The following is a 22,204-nucleotide window of genomic DNA, read 5'->3' as shown; positions in this document are numbered from 1 at the left end:
GAGATTTATTATTGTAAAAGAGTTTATACTTATTGATAGCAGCTGCAACAATGGTGAGGCAGCCTCATTCCATCTTTCATATATATATATATAATATGAATAAAATAAGCCCTAATTGCGTAATTAATGTCGTATTAAGAAACACAATTAATGAGGCTCGAAATTCTAAATATTTATTAATTACGAAATTAATAAATATTGGTAAAATCAGCTGCTAAATAATATTCTAATGAGGATATAATTTCTTGGAGATTGACTTCCAAGAAACCTCAAAGGACAAGAAATCAATTTCCTATATTCTAGGACTCAAAACTCCAATCCGAGTCTGAGACTTGTCCACCAAGACTCCTAACCCTAACTGGGGTAATCCACACCTATATAAGGGGTATCACCGCACAAATTATAATTACGTTTCTTGACTCGATCATTGGCATATAGCAAGGTACGTAGGCATCTTGTGAAAGCAGAATCGAGTCACGAAACACGAGAGCAGTCAAACGAGGGCCTTGAGCTCAAGAACCCTGGCATTATTATAACCTAGTTTTCTACCCATAATATTTGGCGCCGTCTGTGGGAAATAGGACATCAACCATGGTAAATACACGAAGCTAAAATAATGGTCCTGAAGAAACATCAGCTACCCAGGCAATAATCTCTTCTACTGTTGAGATTCCACCTCACTCCACTTACAATACTTAAGGGGCGAATAATCTCGTTATCACACCATCTGAATCCCAGTCAATCCCCACTCTAGGGGCAAACCCTTAAAACTCGACTTTGAACGCTCCTTTGGGGACACAGTCTATGGGTTTTGAGATGTCAACCGTGGTGCACCATAGGCCAATATACCCCACCTATGGGATGTCGTTGTACTCTCAGACCGGAGGAAGTAGGTTGCCCCCCACCGCCTCAACCACAACCATGGAACGACCCTAATTACATTAGAGGTATGGCTCCACTCAATGAAGGGCGGAATTTTTTTGGTCCCCATACTACTGACGAGAGTGATGAATCTACTGACAAGGATGCCCATCACAGGAGAAGATGTAGGGATAAAGAGCCTGTTGGGGGTAGGCCCCCCAAAATTCAGGAGACTGAAGGGGATGGAATCCCAAAATTTCGAGGAGAGGATACGCGCTCATGAATCGGAAATCCTAAGACTTAAGAGGGACACATAGATTAGTCAAGCCATGCAGCCACCGAGAGCCAACATGGATAAAAGACCAGAGGAGCTCCTCAAGTCATCAACTTGGAGGAGACTCCCAGGAAAAAATGACGGATGCTCCTCGGGGAAACCCGTTTGAACTACTCCCCTTTGGAGACCCTGATGATTCAAACCCGCGTTTCACAATGGAAATCATGAATATCCATATCACTAGAAAATTCAAGATGCGTCCTATAAAGGCGTATGATGGGACTGGGGATCCAGTAAATTATGTGAGGACTTTCTTTAACGCACTTCTATTGTAACCCATGAACGATGCTATTAAATGTCGGACCTTTTCCTAAACCTTGTCAGGGATGAATCAAATGTGGAACAACCGTCTGCCCTCGAATTCAATTGGATCTTTTAGACATTTAAGTCAGGCCTTCATTAAGCAATTCAATTGGATGGATTTAGTGGTTACAACCAGATCAATAGCAATTCAAAGGAAATAGATGTTTAGATAAATAATTCACGAGTTTAACCAAATACAAAAGAGCCATGATCGGCTTATAAAGTCAGAAAACTAATCTAAGTCCTTAAACAAGTCATCATCGTTCCCCCCATCAGTAATAGTAGTAGCATAGGAATCACATTCTGGAAAGGAGAAGTTGTGGCTTCATCTGGAATGACATGAATATGAGAAGGCGCGAGATCCTGAACCTCATCATCTGAAGACCCCTGTCCAAGACTAGGAGGCATTGGGTACGCCTTGAGAGTCAAACCAGGAACCTTCTTCCCAATCTTCCCCACGATCTGCTCCCATTAAGTGGCAAAAGTATCAGGGAATTTGGCATCATACTTAGCATTCGGGACATGGGAAGTCTTGAGATACCTTGTATTCAGCGATCACCTCAGCACGGCTCCTCTGAGCAGCCAACACCAACCTGCAGATTTTCTCCTTCTCATCCGCCATCTTCTTCTCCACCTCTCGAAAGCGGGTAAAGTTAGCCTTCGTGGCTTTAAGATAACTGTCTATCCCTCTCAGTGATAATAAGGTTAGCTCTCACCTCCTTCAGGTTATGAAGAGCAGCGTGAAGATAGGTGTTCATATGAAAAACCACATTATAACATGATAAGGTACAAATGCGAGAATAAGAAAGTAAGAAAGATACACGAACATAGAAAGTGGAAGCTTACCGAGGCCAAGGCCTGAGAACCAAGGCGCTCAATCTGTAGATCATCAGAAAATGCCACGATCTCAGCCCGATCACGTGGTGTAATCACACTCTCAGACCAACTAGCTGCAGCCTGTTACGACCGGCATTTTATGTAATATTATTTGTGAATAATATTAAGTTAAATAAAAATATATTCAATGCTTGTACGTTTGTGTGAGTGAAAATTTCTGCATTATAAATTTGCTTTGGGTAGTATATGATTTTTCAAAGCAAGAATTTATTTAATTTCTTTATTTTTGATTTATAAGGAATATTCTAAGCTTTGGAAAAATTTTCTTTTAAAAGACATTTTGTTCACAAAATTTTGAAAATGATTTTATAAAGTCTCTAAAAATCCAAGTTATTTTATGGTATAAATTTTATAATTTTTGAACTTGTATTTTATTATATAAAAATAAATCTTTGGAAATTAGTTGCTTAATAATTATCAAATTACATGATTACCCTTGCATGCAAACTCTCTTCTATTCAACCAAGGGGCAAGGAGGGCAATTCCAACCCCACTCACTTTCATTTTACTAGCCACATTACTATTTTGTCCTTGCATGCAAATCTACCTAACTAAGATTGGAAGGTTACTATTGTAATTTCTCTCATCCACTCACTTATGGGCAAATAAAAACCAAGTAAACATGACAAACACACCACTCTCACTCCACCATTTCCACACTTCTCCTCCCTCCTCCCTCTCCTCTCGGCCCTCCCCCTCTCCTCTCGGGTTTTTAGCCGAAAACCTACCCCCTCCCCTTTTCTTCATTCCACATTCAAGTTTCCACCTTCCATACAAGTAAATATTACTTCCTATATCATGATCATTCATATTTCAAAGAGTTTTGAGTAGAAAGTTTAAGTTTAAGGGTTGCATGTAAAGGTTTTAGTGAAACTCAAAATACAATCTTGATTCTTATGGATTTAAGGTTGTTTTCGAGAGGACTACAATAAATGGATAAGTGCCAAGTCTTGAGAAGGAAACTCTTGATGATTTAATGGCCATTTCCATCCATTTCATTCGGCCATGACCATATGGGAGCCGAATGAATGGTCCTTGAAATCATTCTTGTTGTTTTGTTCAATTTTTGCATGTTTATGTGATAATGACTTGAATTTTGTGGTGAAAATTTGATAAAACTCCTTGCATGCTAAGTGATCATCTAGGTATACCTTATGCTAGGCTTGCATGTCAATTTTAAGATGGAATATATGTAGAAAATATGTTGTTTTGGTTTGAAAAACCCGAAGGCATGCATGCATGTGGAATTCTCTTAGTTTGTTGTAAGATTTTGATCATTTGGAAAAGATTTTGTTAGTGAGCCTTAATTTCAGTAGGAATAATGTGATAATATTGATTTATGCTTCTTGTTGCATGGTAATAATTTGTGGTTATCTTTTATAAAAATATATATCTTGTTGTTTCAAAAGCATGAAGATTTGCGATTTGTTAAGAGTAGTCTCTTTTGTTTTGCCATAGTTGCACCTTAGGTAAGGATGATCTCACCAAGGTTATTTTGAGAAAAAGGGAGTTAGTTCAGTAGAATACCAAGTATAGGTCTTGGTTTAAGTATTTAGTTGTTGATAATTGGGTTTGTCAAGTTAAAACCTTGGAAAATGAGAGTTATAGTTTCTGCAGAAAAATCAGTTTAGTACCCTGAGGTTTAGAGTGAGTTTTGACCATGTCATTGATGTGCACTTTGAGGCCCAAGCCACCAGAAGTTAGTATGGGGAGTATATAATAGGTTTTAGGAGTTGGTTGGAGGTTTGCATGTCATTTGGTTAGGTGCACAAGTAGAATAACAAAATCTGTCCAGCAGGGGACAGTTTTGTTGCAACTTAGAAATAGGGAGATTTGGCCATGTCATGGGTAGGCCCTCATTAGGCCCAATTGGGACTTAGTTAGAGGGTATGTCAGAGAAGTTTTTCCAACCATAGTTCATAGGATATGAGCTAGAACCATGTGTCACAAGTTAATTCAAGTCAGGGCATTTTCTGCCCAGAAAAACAGGGGAACCTTGGACTTTTAGCCTAGGCCCAAGAAGGCCCAAGCCAGGCCTTTGAGCCACATCAAGCTTGTGAGATGCCCTTAGGTCAGGAGAGTCTTGTGTAAAAATTTTGAAGAAAAACTTGTAGTTTAAGAGTGTCTAATGCACTCAAGAAACCTTAGTTACCATTCTGAAATTTGCACCAGTGAGCACTTTCACTTATCACATAGTTTTAGGACACTTAGAAGTGAGTATTAGGTCGACCACCATAGTTGTAAGATAGTATAAGGTCAGTAGAACAAAAGGCACAAGTGAGGGTCAATAGGTTTTGGATAATTTAGGAAAGGCACATTGAGTTAGGAAGCCCAAATTCGAAGACTTCGTTTAGTTAGCGACCAAGTAACTTAAGTGGTGAGTCGAGATCATCCAAGCCTAGTGTGGCATTATGGTGTATATGATGTTATTTGGTATTAATATACGATATGTGATTATGTGGCTACGTGTGTACATTTGAAAATATAAATGGTGGATATGAATTAAGTGTGTATAGGCCTAAGTGCCATCCATGTTTAATTTCGGGTTGTAAATAGGTTAAGATGGAAAGAATATATTATAATGAGGATTATTATTATTTATGTAGGATCTCGAGACGAGGGAAAACTTGCCATAAAAGTCGAGTGAAGCTCCAGTTGTTGCTCCTACCAGTCAGACCAGACCAGTCTATCTCAAGGCAAGTGATTCAACTTGACCTTCGCATTTACTGTAAACAGTTCATATATATATCGATGCAATTATCCTGAGTCATTTTGATATATTTAAATCAAGAGTATCTTTTGTTTATCTTTGAGTTACATAGAGATGCCATGAACCCTCGAGTACGTATTGCAAGTAGTTCAAAAGTCTTTCATGATAGTTTAATGCCATGATAAAATAGAGATGTGTTATAATACCTTATTGATCCTTTTGATTATCATGCTATTGATCCCTGAGAAATCTTGATGTTGCACCCTGATGCTTTGATTCAACTCTTGAAATAACCTCGATAGAAACTTTATCTTGATACCTAAAAGCCAATCTTTTCTTAAATTCATTCATGACTGTTTGATAACCCTATCCTTACCCTAAAGCTTGATACCCTGTTATATCTTGAGCTGATGATCACTTCCTTTATATTTTAGCACCTCTATCCTATTGGAACCAGTGATGCTTATCTTCTTGATGTTCTAATACCTATACCTTGTCTACAACCATTGCTTTAAGCCTAGTTTGGCATTACTCTTTCATATTATCCAGTAGCCTTGCTTAATTTCCTTGTCAAAATTCTTGTTTATGGAAATCTCTCGATTACCCTAATATAGTGAAGTCTAGTGGATCATGGCCCTGAGATTTAGTGTCATATTTCCAGTGTTTCAAGTTGATCTATAATCCCCTGATAAAAAAAAAATAATAAAAATGATTTCAGTCAAAAGAGATTTTGTCATAAATCGGCATCAGTTTTCAAAATGAATAAAAGGTGGATTTTTCAGTCCCAAAGGGGGACAAATGTTTTCTTGAATGGTGGATCTGGACTGAGACGCGAGTCCTTTCCACACTTATATTAGGCTTAAAAGTTGCCTAGGGATTCCCAATAATGTTTTAGAACCCAGCGAGGTTCGGGATTACTTCGCGGCTGATCACCGGCTGTAATCCGTAGCGTCATAAAATGATTTGATTAAGAATGGTTTTAAAATTTGTTTTGATGCAAGCAAAATGATGCCAACTCACATAAGTTTTATCTCTCGATTATCATTGATTATGTCATTCCATTGTCATTCCTAAAGGTATATCTTGATGTATGCTTTGCGTTGTATTGTTAGCACTTGTTGAGCTTTTGGCTCACTTCTTGCTTTACCCTGATATTACAGCTAGCAGCCATGGTTAGATTCAAGCAGACTGCCCGTAAGACCTGTGATGCTGATGCTTATGTTCGAGCTCAGGTAGAATAAGTAATAATAGTTGTGTGAGGACTCGGTATTTGTAATCAGATGTAATAGTTGGTAGTGTTGGGCTGTTCCAAACCCTAAACTGTAAGATCTTGGATTTTGGTTGTGTAATATTCATTAAAATGATGTAATAGCTATAATTATTTTGCTATTTAAGTTGGGGGTGTGACAGGTTTTGGTATCAGAGCTACGGTTTAGAGTCCCTGGACAGCCCAAATAGGTTATAGGATTTGTGTGTAGGTTATAGATATTACGCGAGAGAGAAGGTAAAGTAAATTATTATTAATACTCCTCTTATTGGTTGTCAGCAAAGGGCGCATTCCTCGTCATCCTCTGGGTCGGACGACACTATTGCTTTCTCCGTGTATGCTGAGTTGAGGCGCGAGTTCGACATGCTTCAGGGCAAGTACGACCGACTGATAGACCGACTGAAGAACGTGTATCGGACAGCCGAAACTACGAAGGGAAGCCCAAGGAGCAGATGATTGCGAGACTTGAGACCTTGGTTCGGTACGTCAACACTAAGCTTGAGGAGATGCCAGCACACCGGGACCGTACCAGCCAGTATGTCATTCAGATGGTGGCGGATGAGCTCCAGAGCATTGTGAAGACGCTTCGAGAGGAAAAGACTACCAAGCCCCGTTCAGATGGAGTGGAGCCTTAGTTCTTTCCATTTACCTTTCATGTTGTTGTACTATCAAACTCTATGGAATCCCCAGTTGTTTCCGTCTTTCCTTTAAATAAGCCTGTTATTTCTAGAATCAGACTATGTCCCAATCCTATGTACTGTGACCTTTAAAATTTCAATAATTATGTGCTATTGTTCCATCTGCTCTCAACTGTTATTTTATGTTTTATCATCATATCTGCTTAATTTGGAAACTTGACCCCATATGTAAATGCGAATGCCATGCGATACCCTCGAATCATTTTATCATTCATATTGTTATAACACAACTCTTATTTCAGGATCATGCCTCCCAAAAAGAAGAACCCAACAACCACCTTCACCACAGACCCAAACATTCTTCAACTACTGGAAACCTTGCAACAGCAAACCAATGCTATAGCTCAACAACAACTAACTCTTCAACAACGAATTGAAAACCAAGATAACCGTGAGCCATATCAACCACCTGAACCACCAGTACCACCAAGACAAATTGTCACTTTCAAGGCTTTTCAGAGTGTGAATCCACCTGCATTTCATGATACCACTGATCCAGTGATAGCAAACACATGGATCAAGGAGATGGAAAGGGCTTTTGAGTTGGTACAGTTAGGAGACGATCAGAAGACGCTGTATGCCACTTACTTCTTGAAGGGAGAAGTCATTTATTGGTGGGAATCAGTAAAAGCTATGGAAGTCACTCAGCAGATTTCTTGGGAGAGATTTAAGAAGTTATTTCTGGACAAGTATTACCCTAAGTACATGCAGAATCAGATGGAGCTAAAATTTCTTGAGTTAAAGCAAGGGAACATGACTGTACTGGAATATGAGAAGAAGTTCACTGAGTTGTCAAGGTTTGTGACAAAGTATACCAGCACTGAGGAAGAAAAAGCAAAGAAATTTCAGCAAGGATTGGAGCCTTGGATCAGAGATAGGGTGGCTATGTTTGAGCTTGAGACTTATGCGGGAGTAGTACAGAAAGCTGCTCTGATTGAGAATAATGGGATGCAGTCAAGGAAAGAGAGGGATAACAAGAAGAGGAAGGTTCCATTTTATGGAGAAAAGTCTGAAGCTGGAAGTTCGCAAGATCGGAATGTAAAGAGGATTGGTTTCCAGAAGGGCGGAAATTTTCAAAGGAAAGGAAATTTGGGCAAAAGGCAAGAATCAAAAGGGAACAATCAGGCAAGCCAAGGGCAAGTTGGAGAAAACAGGTTCCAGAGGCCAGAATGCAAGCACTGTGGAAGAAGGCACCCCGGAGTATGCAATAAGTTGAGTATGACCTGTTATAGGTGCAATCAGAAGGGACATTTGGCAAATGAGTGCAAGATGCCGAAGCCAGGAGTTACGTGCTACAAATGTGGGAAGACTGGACACATGGCTAGGGAGTGTAAGGCAACAGGACCAGTCAGAGCTCTGATGAACGTGGCAAGTACCAGTGCAAGCGTGCCAGCTGAGGTATTGGCATTACCTCCACCACCCGCACCAACCCCGCAAGCAACAGCAAGGACATTTGACCTAAAGATGAAAGATGCTGTTCAGAATTCTGAGGTGATAGCAGGTACACTTTTACTCAATAATGTCAAAGCCAAAGTATTGATTGATTCGGGAGCCACAAGATCTTTCATATCAGAATCTTTTGTTGATAAGATCCAATGTGATAAAACGGTTATGAGTGAGGTAGTAAATGTGGTAATTGCGAACCAAGAGAAGATTCCTGTGAATCAATTTTGTCCAAAATGTGAGATTGATATTTCGGGATATAAGTTCTCGGCCGACTTGATACTCTTCAAGCTGGGAGAGTTTGATATAATTTTAGGAATGGATTGGTTAGGAGAGAATAGCGCTCAGATAAATTGTAAGACCAAGAGAGTGTATTTAAAGACGAAGAGTGGAGAGAAGGTAGTATTTAAGGGACAGAGGCAAGAGCGACTATTTCTTACAATTATTCAGGCTAAGAAGTTACTTAGAAAAGGTTGTGAGTCGTTCCTAGCATATGTAGTGGATTCAGAGAGAGGCAGCCCCAGCATGGAAGATATTCCTGTAGTTAATGAGTTCCCCGATGTGTTTCCCGACGAACTACCAGGCTTACCACCAGATCGACAAATTGAGTTCGAGATCAACCTTGCTCCAGGCACGGAACCAGTTTCAAAGGCTCCGTATAGGATGGCACCAGCAGAAATGAAAGAGTTGGAGAGCCAGCTACAAGAATTATTGGATAAGGGAGTGATACGACCAAGTACGTCGCCATGGGGAGCACCTGTTCTCTTTGTGAAGAAGAAAGATGGGAGTATGCATCTATGCATAGATTACCGGGAGTTGAATAAAGTAACGATCAAGAACCGCTACCCGCTACCAAGGATAGATGACCTTTTTGATCAGTTAAAGGGAGCAAAATGTTTTTCGAAGATTGACTTGAGATCGGGATACCATCAATTAAAGATCAAGGAAGAAGATATTCCCAAGACCGCATTTAGGACCAGATATGGGCATTATGAATTCCTAGTAATGCCGTTTGGATTGACCAACGCTCCGGCCGCATTCATGGATCTGATGAATCGAGTATTTAAGAAGTATTTGGATAAATTTGTCGTGGTATTTATTGATGACATCCTTATTTATTCTAAATCGGAAGAAGAACATATGCAGCACCTCTGGATAGCATTGGAGATACTCCGACAAGAGAAGTTGTATGCCAAGTTTACCAAATGTGAGTTTTGGTTAAAGGAAGTTCAATTTTTGGGGCATGTTATTGGAAATGATGGAATTAAAGTGGATCCGGTGAAGATTGAGGCAGTTATGAGTTGGGAGAGGCCAAGGACTCCTACGGAAGTGCGAAGTTTTCTAGGATTGGCCGGATACTATAGAAGATTCGTCAAGGATTTCTCGAAGATCGCCACACCATTGACCAAGTTAACCAGAAAGAATCAAAAGTTTGAATGGAGTGCAGAATGTGAAAATAGCTTTCAAGAGTTAAAACAGAAGTTGGTAACAGCTCCGGTGTTGGTACTTCCTGATGATCAAGGGAATTTTGTAATATTCAGCGACGCTTCACATAAGGGTTTGGGTTGTGTGTTGATGCAATACAGTAAGGTAATAGCATATGCGTCAAGACAGTTGAAGCCGCACGAGTTAAAGTATCCGACGCATGACTTGGAACTAGCCGCCATAGTGTTCGCACTCAAGATTTGGAGACACTATCTCTATGGAGAAAAGTGTGAAATCTACACGGATCACAAGAGTTTAAAGTACATTTTTACTCAGAAAGAGCTCAATATGAGGCAGAGGAGATGGCTGGAATTGATTAAGGACTATGACTGTTCGATAAATTACCATCCTGGAAAGGCGAACGTAGTGGCCGATGCGCTGAGTCGGAAGGAAAGATTGAACATAATGATAACATCAAAAGAGTTATCCGAAGAAATCGGAAAATTTGAATTGGAACTTTGTGCTTATGGGAAAGTCAAAGAAGTTTGTCATGCAATGACCTTTCAGCCAACACTACTGGAAAAGATAAAGAAGTATCAAGAGGAAGTAATGGAAAAAGAGAAAAATCAGTTATCTGGAGAAGAGATTAATACAAAAAGGGATGAGCAAGGAATACTAAGGTTTTCATCCAGAATATGGATTCCCCATATACCTGAATTAAAGAATGAGATCCTCCATGAAGCCCACCATTCGAAATTTTCAATCCACCCGGGAAGCACCAAGATGTATCAAGACTTAAAGAAGAACTTTTGGTGGCCAAATATGAAAAGAGACGTGGCAGAATGGGTTGCGAAGTGCTATACTTGTCAGAAAGTAAAGGCAGAACATCAACGACCAAGCGGATTAATTCAGCCCCTGAAGATTCCAGAATGGAAATGGGAAAATATCGCTATGGACTTTATAGTAGGACTACCGCGAACAAAGTCCGGACATGACGCAATATGGGTTATAATTGATCGTCTTACGAAGTCGGCGCATTTCCTTCCAATAAATGAGAAGTCGTCACTGGACAAGTTGGTTCATCTGTATGTGCACGAAATCGTATTAAGGCATGGAGTACCTGTATCAATAGTTTCAGACAGAGATCCCCGATTTAACTCAAGATTCTGGAAGCAATTCCAGGAATGTCTTGGCACGAAGTTGAATATGAGCACGGCGTATCACCCGCAGACTGATGGCCAGAGTGAAAGAACAATTCAAACAATTGAAGACATGTTGCGCAGTTGTGCAATCGATTTTGCTGGAAGTTGGGACGACCACCTGCCATTAATTGAATTTTCATATAACAACAGCTATCATTCCAGTATCGGCATGCCACCATATGAAGCTTTGTACGGCCGAAAATGTAGATCACCAACAAGTTGGGATGAAGTAGGAGAAGGAAGAATTCTCGGCTCAGAATTGGTACAACAGTTGCATGACTCAGTCAAGTTAATTCAGAAAAGGTTGCTTGCTGCTCAAGATAGACAAAGGAAGTATGCGGATCCAGCGCGTAAGGATGTTCAATTCCAAATTGGCGAAGCTGTGTTGCTAAAAGTGTCACCTAGGAAAGGGTTGATAAGATTTGGCAAGAAAGGAAAGTTAGCACCTAGATACGTAGGTCCTTTTGAGATTTTGAGTCAAGTAGGAAAGGTGGCCTACGAGTTGGCCTTACCACCTCAGTATCAGCATGTGCATAATGTGTTCCATGTGTCGTTGCTTAAGAAGTACAATCCTGACGCTAGCCATGTGATAGAATATGAACCTGTAGAAATTCAGGCAGACCTGTCATTTGTGGAGCAACCGGTTAAAGTACTCGACTGGCAAGTAAAGAGTCTTAGAAATAAATCAGTAAAGTTAGTGAAAGTACTTTGGAGGAACCCTAAGGTCGAAGAGTCGACTTGGGAGTTAGAGTCTGATATGCGTTCCCGGTATCCTCATCTGTTCTCTTAGATTCTGGGGACAGAATCCCTTAAGGGGGAGAGGATGTTACGACCGACATTTTATGTAATATTATTTGTGAATAATATTAAGTTAAATAAAAATATATTCAATGCTTGTACGTTTGTGTGAGTGAAAATTTCTGCATTATAAATTTGCTTTGGGTAGTATATGATTTTTCAAAGCAAGAATTTATTTAATTTCTTTATTTTTGATTTATAAGGAATATTCTAAGCTTTGGAAAAATTTTCTTTTAAAAGACATTTTGTTCACAAAATTTTGAAAATGATTTTATAAAGTCTCTAAAAATCCAAGTTATTTTATGGTATAAATTTTATAATTTTTGAACTTGTATTTTATTATATAAAAATAAATCTTTGGAAATTAGTTGCTTAATAATTATCAAATTACATGATTACCCTTGCATGCAAACTCTCTTCTATTCAACCAAGGGGCAAGGAGGGCAATTCCAACCCCACTCACTTTCATTTTACTAGCCACATTACTATTTTGTCCTTGCATGCAAATCTACCTAACTAAGATTGGAAGGTTACTATTGTAATTTCTCTCATCCACTCACTTATGGGCAAATAAAAACCAAGTAAACATGACAAACACACCACTCTCACTCCACCATTTCCACACTTCTCCTCCCTCCTCCCTCTCCTCTCGGCCCTCCCCCTCTCCTCTCGGGTTTTTAGCCGAAAACCTACCCCTTCCCCTTTTCTTCATTCCACATTCAAGTTTCCACCTTCCATACAAGTAAATATTACTTCCTATATCATGATCATTCATATTTCAAAGAGTTTTGAGTAGAAAGTTTAAGTTTAAGGGTTGCATGTAAAGGTTTTAGTGAAACTCAAAATACAATCTTGATTCTTATGGATTTAAGGTTGTTTTCGAGAGGACTACAATAAATGGATAAGTGCCAAGTCTTGAGAAGGAAACTCTTGATGATTTAATGGCCATTTCCATCCATTTCATTCGGCCATGACCATATGGGAGCCGAATGAATGGTCCTTGAAATCATTCTTGTTGTTTTGTTCAATTTTTGCATGTTTATGTGATAATGACTTGAATTTTGTGGTGAAAATTTGATAAAACTCCTTGCATGCTTAGTGATCATCTAGGTATACCTTATGCTAGGCTTGCATGTCAATTTTAAGATGGAATATATGTAGAAAATATGTTGTTTTGGTTTGAAAAACCCGAAGGCATGCATGCATGTGGAATTCTCTTAGTTTGTTGTAAGATTTTGATCATTTGGAAAAGGTTTTGTTAGTGAGCCTTAATTTCAGTAGGAATAATGTGATAATATTGATTTATGCTTCTTGTTGCATGGTAATAATTTGTGGTTATCTTTTATAAAAATATATATCTTGTTGTTTCAAAAGCATGAAGATTTGCGATTTGTTAAGAGTAGTCTCTTTTGTTTTGCCATAGTTGCACCTTAGGTAAGGATGATCTCACCAAGGTTATTTTGAGAAAAAGGGAGTTAGTTCAGTAGAATACCAAGTATAGGTCTTGGTTTAAGTATTTAGTTGTTGATAATTGGGTTTGTCAAGTTAAAACCTTGGAAAATGAGAGTTATAGTTTCTGCAGAAAAATCAGTTTAGTACCCTGAGGTTTAGAGTGAGTTTTGACCATGTCATTGATGTGCACTTTGAGGCCCAAGCCACCAGAAGTTAGTATGGGGAGTATATAATAGGTTTTAGGAGTTGGTTGGAGGTTTGCATGTCATTTGGTTAGGTGCACAAGTAGAATAACAAAATCTGTCCAGCAGGGGACAGTTTTGTTGCAACTTAGAAATAGGGAGATTTGGCCATGTCATGGGTAGGCCCTCATTAGGCCCAATTGGGCCTTAGTTAGAGGGTATGTCAGAGAAGTTTTTCCAACCATAGTTCATAGGATATGAGCTAGAACCATGTGTCACAAGTTAATTCAAGTCAGGGCATTTTCTGCCCAGAAAAACAGGGGAACCTTGGACTTTTAGCCTAGGCCCAAGAAGGCCCAAGCCAGGCCTTTGAGCCACATCAAGCTTGTGAGATGCCCTTAGGTCAGGAGAGTCTTGTGTAAAAATTTTGAAGAAAAACTTGTAGTTTAAGAGTGTCTAATGCACTCAAGAAACCTTAGTTACCATTCTGAAATTTGCACCAGTGAGCACTTTCACTTATCACATAGTTTTAGGACACTTAGAAGTGAGTATTAGGTCGACCACCATAGTTGTAAGATAGTATAAGGTCAGTAGAACAAAAGGCACAAGTGAGGGTCAATAGGTTTTGGATAATTTAGGAAAGGCACATTGAGTTAGGAAGCCCAAATTCGAAGACTTCGTTTAGTTAGCGACCAAGTAACTTAAGTGGTGAGTCGAGATCATCCAAGCCTAGTGTGGCATTATGGTGTATATGATGTTATTTGGTATTAATATACGATATGTGATTATGTGGCTACGTGTGTACATTTGAAAATATAAATGGTGGATATGAATTAAGTGTGTATAGGCCTAAGTGCCATCCATGTTTAATTTCGGGTTGTAAATAGGTTAAGATGGAAAGAATATATTATAATGAGGATTATTATTATTTATGTAGGATCTCGAGACGAGGGAAAACTTGCCATAAAAGTCGAGTGAAGCTCCAGTTGTTGCTCCTACCAGTCAGACCAGACCAGTCTATCTCAAGGCAAGTGATTCAACTTGACCTTCGCATTTACTGTAAACAGTTCATATATATATCGATGTAATTATCCTGAGTCATTTTGATATATTTAAATCAAGAGTATCTTTTGTTTATCTTTGAGTTACATAGAGATGCCATGAACCCTCGAGTACGTATTGCAAGTAGTTCAAAAGTCTTTCATGATAGTTTAATGCCATGATAAAATAGAGATGTGTTATAATACCTTATTGATCCTTTTGATTATCATGCTATTGATCCCTGAGAAATCTTGATGTTGCACCCTGATGCTTTGATTCAACTCTTGAAATAACCTCGATAGAAACTTTATCTTGATACCTAAAAGCCAATCTTTTCTTAAATTCATTCATGACTGTTTGATAACCCTATCCTTACCCTAAAGCTTGATACCCTGTTATATCTTGAGCTGATGATCACTTCCTTTATATTTTAGCACCTCTATCCTATTGGAACCAGTGATGCTTATCTTCTTGATGTTCTAATACCTATACCTTGTCTACAACCATTGCTTTAAGCCTAGTTTGGCATTACTCTTTCATATTATCCAGTAGCCTTGCTTAATTTCCTTGTCAAAATTCTTGTTTATGGAAATCTCTCGATTACCCTAATATAGTGAAGTCTAGTGGATCATGGCCCTGAGATTTAGTGTCATATTTCCAGTGTTTCAAGTTGATCTATAATCCCCTGATAAAAAAAAAAATAATAAAAATGATTTCAGTCAAAAGAGATTTTGTCATAAATCGGCATCAGTTTTCAAAATGAATAAAAGGTGGATTTTTCAGTCCCAAAGGGGGACAAATGTTTTCTTGAATGGTGGATCTGGACTGAGACGCGAGTCCTTTCCACACTTATATTAGGCTTAAAAGTTGCCTAGGGATTCCCAATAATGTTTTAGAACCCAGCGAGGTTCGGGATTACTTCGCGGCTGATCACCGGCTGTAATCCGTAGCGTCATAAAATGATTTGATTAAGAATGGTTTTAAAATTTGTTTTGATGCAAGCAAAATGATGCCAACTCACATAAGTTTTATCTCTCGATTATTATTGATTATGTCATTCCATTGTCATTCCTAAAGGTATATCTCGATGTATGCTTTGCGTTGTATTGTTAGCACTTGTTGAGCTTTTGGCTCACTTCTTGCTTTACCCTGATATTACAGCTAGCAGCCATGGTTAGATTCAAGCAGACTGCCCGTAAGACCTGTGATGCTGATGCTTATGTTCGAGCTCAGGTAGAATAAGTAATAATAGTTGTGTGAGGACTCGGTATTTGTAATCAGATGTAATAGTTGGTAGTGTTGGGCTGTTCCAAACCCTAAACTGTAAGATCTTGGATTTTGGTTGTGTAATATTCATTAAAATGATGTAATAGCTATAATTATTTTGCTATTTAAGTTGGGGGTGTGACACAGCCTCTAAGCTCCCCATCACCGTGTCCCTTCTTTGTAAGCCCCAGGTTATAATGAAAGGGGAGGTGTCCTCATCAAGGTTGCGATGCCTCTCAGATATGAAAGTAGATATGGTCTCCTTAACAGTGACCGAAGGGGCGTCACCAATCCTCACCCACTTCTAGTAGTGAGCCTCAACAACAGAGCCACGGTTACCATGCAACTCTCTTCTCTTGAGAGTCCAAAGCTGCCTTAGATGCAAATGTTCATGAATATTAGTAAAGTAATAATACATGGGAAATAAATAACGAAGTCAGAAGAGGAAAAAAATACCCCCAGTAGCCAGGTCGCTTAAACCTAAATTTTGCAAATTGTCCTCTCAAAGGATGAGAGCACAATGATGCAAGTTATCAGCTATTATGGCCTTAATGACCGCATCTTTATCTATCCCCAATTTTAAATCCCTTAGAGAACCATCTACGCTTTTAAAAAAATTGGGCCTGAAAAAATGGTCCCAACCCTCCTCGGCGTCTAAGTAAACATAAAACCACTAACTTTTCTAGTGATGATAAGAGTCAGGTTTAGTACCAGAGACAAAACAAGAACGATAAAGGGATCTATGAACAATCTTGACCCAACCTTGGTCATCAGGGGCATTTACAAACTTGAATAAATATAAAAAAACACAAACATTAGGCTCGAAGTCATGTTTGTGAGGCTGCGCCTGAATAAAACGCCAAGAGTTGGGCGTGAGTTAGGTTGGACAGACATGAGCTTGGACCAAAATACGAAAAACAAATAGGCGTGGGGGAAGACGGAAGCCTGCATTAAAGGTTTCCGTATAGATACGTATGACCCCAGGTTTTGGGTAACAAGCCCTGTCATTTGGGCCGGGGGCCTCAGCTCTGTAAGGGGCGAAAATTTCAAATAAACGAGCTAAAATACCTACTTTATCATAATCATACCTAGAAGGATAATTATTTGCATCCAAATGGAGCATGGTAGGGAATGTTTGACCAGACTTAGTTAAAAGATCCCTAAGAGGAATTACGGAAGCATGAACAAGGGATTTTTTTACCTCGGTTAGCCCTAGAAGGGCGAAAAGCGGCGTGAAGAGGCTGAGAAAGGAAAAAGTCGAAATCCGCCATTGATATTCTTGCAAAGAATACTTGAAACCCAGAAAACTTTGAAGGATGGTGGAAGAAGATGAAGATTCAAACAAAATCTTCAAAGAAAGCCAGAAAACGGTGAGGATTGCGGTGGCGCGATGTGCCAAAAATCGCCTTGTGGTGGAAGAGAGTTGAGAGAGAAACTTTACAGAGTAAGTTTATTTAAGGTGAAGTGTGAGAAATGAACTCACACTCCACTCCTTATATAGCCTCACCAACCGGCCATTCAACCGGCTATAGTAGGTAATTGAGCCCAAAACCCGGGTCTGCCGATATCCAAGAGCGGGAAACCCACAAAATTCAAAATTTGGAAATATTCCACCAAATTCGGGAAACATCTAGAATGTGCCATACCAAAAAAGCAAGGGATCAATTTTTTAATTAAATTATACCCAGGATTTGTGAAAAATTCTATTTCATCATAAAAAAGAGAAAGGGGAAACCTTAAAAGCAAAACCACGCCTATGAGACATTATTCCTAGGCGTGATTCAAATCATGTCTCTCCTAGGTGAGAGTAACCCACGCCTAGGATTTATTGATGTTTTGTAGGTCAAACCTCGCCTAGGAGACACAATTCCTAGGCGTGGTTCAAACTATATCTCCTAGGCGGGGGTAACCCACGTCTAAGATTTATTGAAGCTTTGGAAGTGAAACCACGCCTAAGAGATACAATTCCTAGGCGTGGTTCAGACCAGGCGTGGGTTACCCCCGCCTAGGATGTACCATGCCATACAACCTATTTTCTGATTATTTAATTAATCAGAAAATAGGCTAAAAATGGGAAAATGACTAAAAATTCTTAAAAAATAGGGGAAAATAAAGGGAAAAATCTAAAAAATTCAGGAAAATCAGGAAATAATTTCAAAAATTATTTTTGGATATAATATTTTTTGATATATTATAAAAAAATCATGAAAAATACATGTGAGTACTGAAAAATTCCTGAAAATTATTGGACCTAATACTGTCCAATAACAAAGCCCAATTAATGAGGGCCGAAGCCACAACTGTTTATTAATTTTGTAATTAATAAATAGGGCAAAATAACAGCTCATTAAATGTGTCCTGTAAAGGATATAATTTTTTATTTAGTAGCCTCCAAGGCACCTAAACCAAAAAGAAATATGCTTTCTATGATTTAGGACTCCAAAGTCTATTCTAAAACAAAAACTTTTTGATCAAGTCTCTTAACTCTAGTCCAATTTATGGACAACCAATACCTATATAATACCTGTATAAAGTGTCTTACCCCATCACCAACAACTACCTTTTGATTTGATTATCTAAATACTTACATAAATACGTAAATATCTTGTAAAAGCAAATTTAAGTTACGAAACACAAGCCCAACATATTGAACACTCGAATCCCTAACATTAAACATAGTGATAGTTATAACCTATTTTTTTACCCTAACAATACCAATATTAATAATTTTGAATTCATATTTCTCTTCGTTCCAACTTAGAAGCCTCTTTTACTTTTTCACATACTATATAAAAGTTATTGTTTCGTATATTATTTTTCGTTCTTTCTAATATGTGCCCAATAACACATAATAAGCACTAACTCCCATGAGTTTGGTGCATTTTTATTGGTGGAGTTATTGTAAATGTAGTCCATCAATATTTATGATTAGAGGACCAATCAAAATGTACCAAACTCATGGGAGTTGGTGCTTATTGTGTGCCCCATGAGTTGGTGCTTATTGTGTGCCCTTGGGCACACATTAGAAAACTGATTATTTTTTTAATTTTTTGAAGTAAAGTTTAACATTTTACATTTTTTTGGAAAAAAAAATTGAAATATAATTGGTAGAATTATCCTTTTCATTCACATGTGAAAAAATTAAAAAGAATTTATATTTTGAAATGGAGATAGTAATGTAATATAAGTAAATATCATATATATTATTAAATACGAGTTACTAAAATATATCATAATTTTTATAACTAGAAATGTTTATTTTTATACAAAAAATGACAAATTGATTAGAATTTTTAACCAAAATAAACATATTAAATAAATCATATTCTTATATTACAAGATGGAAAAGTTTTTTAAATGTTAGAATACAATATTGATACCAGAAAAAAGAATACAGTATTATGTAAAACAATAATTTATAAGTTGCATTAAAAAAAGAGTTACTTAAGTCTTTTAACTATTAACTGGTACATAAATTTTATTGGATTTGATATATAATTTGTATTTTTATAAAAAGTATTTAAAATATACTTTTAAAATAGTATATGTTTGAAAATACATGTTTCTTGGTACATTAGATGCAGTATGGATAGAGTTCATAGTTAACAAAGCCTTTGGTTATTAATGTCGGTACGTGCTAAAACCTAAAACTGTGTTATAACCCTAATCGTTCGTCTCTTGATGGTGCACCGGTCCCCTTGTATAGTTGTACCCCTTGTAAAGACTTATTGAGTATCTTAAGGATCAGTTCTATAACTTTAAGTCTTAAACCTAAACAAACTTCTGGTGGTGCATGTAAAACCCCTGCCTCAGCTACGCAGCAATGTCCGACGTTCCACGGATTCCACCGGAATTAATCGACTATGAGATATTCTCTCGTTTGCCGGTAAAATCACTACTACGTTTCAAGTGCGTTTCGAAACATCATTATGCCCTGATTGATTCCCCTGTTTTCATTAAAACTCAGCTGCTAAATTGCACCCACTCGAATCAAAATATTATTTTCTGGAATGCTCTTAACCTTTACTCTCTACCTTTAAATTCTCCTAACAAACCCATTTTGCTAAATCATCATCCCTTTGTAAAATACCGTAAATCCAATCTGTTAGATACTCCATTGGAAGATAGAATAATTGTCTTGGGTTCTTGCAATGGTTTAATCTGTCTAGCCAATAGAATGCGTACACGCAGAGGCGGATCTAGGGGGTCCAGGGGGGTCCCCGGCCCCTCCTAAATTCTCAAATATAATCAGAGTAGTAGGTCTAATTCATCGGTTAGTGCTATAGTAAGACTGATTGTTAGCAAGGTATGTGTCCCTGGAGATCAGAGTTCGAATCCCACCTCATACTTTTTGGTTCTAAATGTGTAATTATACATTTTTCTCCTCAGATTTTTATGTTATGTAACTGCAGAACTGCAAGTATAAACCTTCAAAACATATAAATTAGGGTAATCAGGAGATGCATAAATATTATTTTTAGAACCTTACAATCTTCCCTATTATTTTTGTAAAACTTTTCCAAGTTCTTACTAAAATAAAAAATTTTACACTAAAAAGTTTGTCACGATAAAATTTCTGGACCCCCTAAAAAATATTTCTGCGTCCGCCACTGCGTACACGGCGTATAGTTTTCTGGAATCCATCTACCCGAAAACACCATGACTTACCCGTTACCAAGTTTGACCTTCCTGTTAATCCTAATATGCCATGGGTGAGTTATGGTTTTGGGTATGATGATGTTAATGATGATTATAAGCTGCTGCGCATTTCTCAGTACCACAATGAGGTTACAGATAAAGTTATGATTTATAGTCTAAAATCTCATTCATGGCAAACCCTTGACGATTGTCCTTTCCTTTCCACTACTCAAAATCAGCCATTCTTAACTCATGGTGTTTTTCTTGATCATTCATTGCATTGGTTAGTGCTTGAAAATTCTGGTTCCCGGATTGCTCATATCTTTGCGTTTCATCTTGGAACAGAGAAATATCATAAAGTCCCACACCCTCGATTTTCTGGCAAGAATCTTTTGGTTTATATGAATAAGTTAGGAGGGAAACTTTGTCTCAATTGCATTTGTGACAAGAGTCACATCGATTTATGGGCGATGAATACTTATGGCATTCGGAAGTCATGGACCAAGTTATTTTCTGTTCAACTTCCACTGTTTGGTCATTGTTGTGGAATTGGCTTCCCTATAACTATTACGTACTCAAAGGATGGCAAACAAATGCTTTGTCAGAAAGTATGTAATGGGGAGCTTTTCTGGTATGACCTTAAACTCGGAATTTTCAAGGAAGCATGTATTCCTGATATTCCATTGAGTTTATGTGCATTTTTATCTGTGGAGTCTCTGGTCAAGCTTCCTCATGCTACTGATACATCTCTAATTGAAGACAAAGGAAAAAGCAAGAAATGGTAAAACTTCTCAATTTACCACAATTTACATCTTGAATTCACTTTTTAGTTTTTATACTAGCTCTGTGATTGGCATGTAATACTGGCATTTGTTTTTAAAGTACTGCATTGACTAGCCATAGTGGATTTCATCTTGTTGGTTTACAAAATAAGCCTAAAGAGAGTTGGATATCTGTAACGATGCTACATATACAATTTAACGTTACATAATTGTTTACATGGAGTATTTTTAGTTACATATCTTTGCATTAATTCATCTTGTTACAACTAGGAGTGTAGAGATTATGATACTCTATTAATATCACACTAACACTACATAAACCTTGCACATCATATGTAATGTTGAAAGATGTACGCATTGGGTATATGTGCTGATTAGACACATTTTGTTGACTTGATGGATATGAATTCTGGTAAGTTATAGAGATAGTTTGTGCACAAACTTTGCCACAATGGTTAGTTTTGAGTTCAGTGTACTCAGATAGCTAGCAAATTGATAGAAAACTAAGCACTCTTAATACTGTCAAAATTTTGAATTATTTTGCAGTGATCAGGATTTAGGGTAAAACGATAGTTGTGGTGCATTATGCTCTGTAAGAACCCCTCTATTGATTTCTTTTCTACAAGATATAATGTGCATTAGGGTCAAAATATATATTATTTACTGAATTTTTACTGGAAAGAGTTGTGTAACCTTCAGAAAAGGACCGAAATCCGAAAATCATGTTGATTCTGAAGTAGATTTTTTTTAAAAAAAACTTAAAATTAAAAGACATTAAAGAAGTGGCTAAAAGGCACTAAAGAATTTGATCATTATCGTCCATCCATAGGCTAACCTCTTTTGAAGTTTATTGAGCCAAGACTGTCTGATACTGGTTAGTAATGTAAATTTATGTCATAGTAGTT

At 37.8% G+C, this 22,204-nt stretch overlaps 1 protein-coding gene across 1 annotated transcript; it reads left to right on the top strand.

The window, feature by feature from the left end:
* The first annotated feature begins 19,702 nt into the window (after window positions 1-19,702).
* On the top strand, window positions 19,703-21,302 carry LOC141661774 (F-box protein CPR1-like). Its single transcript, XM_074468810.1, has 2 exons — window positions 19,703-19,970; window positions 20,509-21,302. The coding sequence occupies exons 1-2, from the start codon at window positions 19,703-19,705 to the stop codon at window positions 21,300-21,302; spliced, it is 1,062 nt and encodes a 353-aa protein (XP_074324911.1).
* Window positions 21,303-22,204: the final 902 nt, after the last annotated feature.

Source organism: Apium graveolens, chromosome 1, assembly GCF_009905375.1.
Source record: "Apium graveolens cultivar Ventura chromosome 1, ASM990537v1, whole genome shotgun sequence".
Taxonomy (NCBI): Eukaryota; Viridiplantae; Streptophyta; class Magnoliopsida; order Apiales; family Apiaceae; genus Apium; species Apium graveolens.
This window is presented reverse-complemented; position numbering and strand designations above follow the sequence as displayed.

Coding starts and splice junctions, on each gene's coding strand:
- LOC141661774 (XM_074468810.1), top strand. CDS start 19,703: ATGTCCGACGTTCCACGGATTCCACCGGAATTAATCGACTATGAGATA. Junction 19,971..20,508: donor TCATCCCTTTGTAAAATACC/GTAAATCCAATC, acceptor CACGGCGTATAG/TTTTCTGGAATCCATCTACC.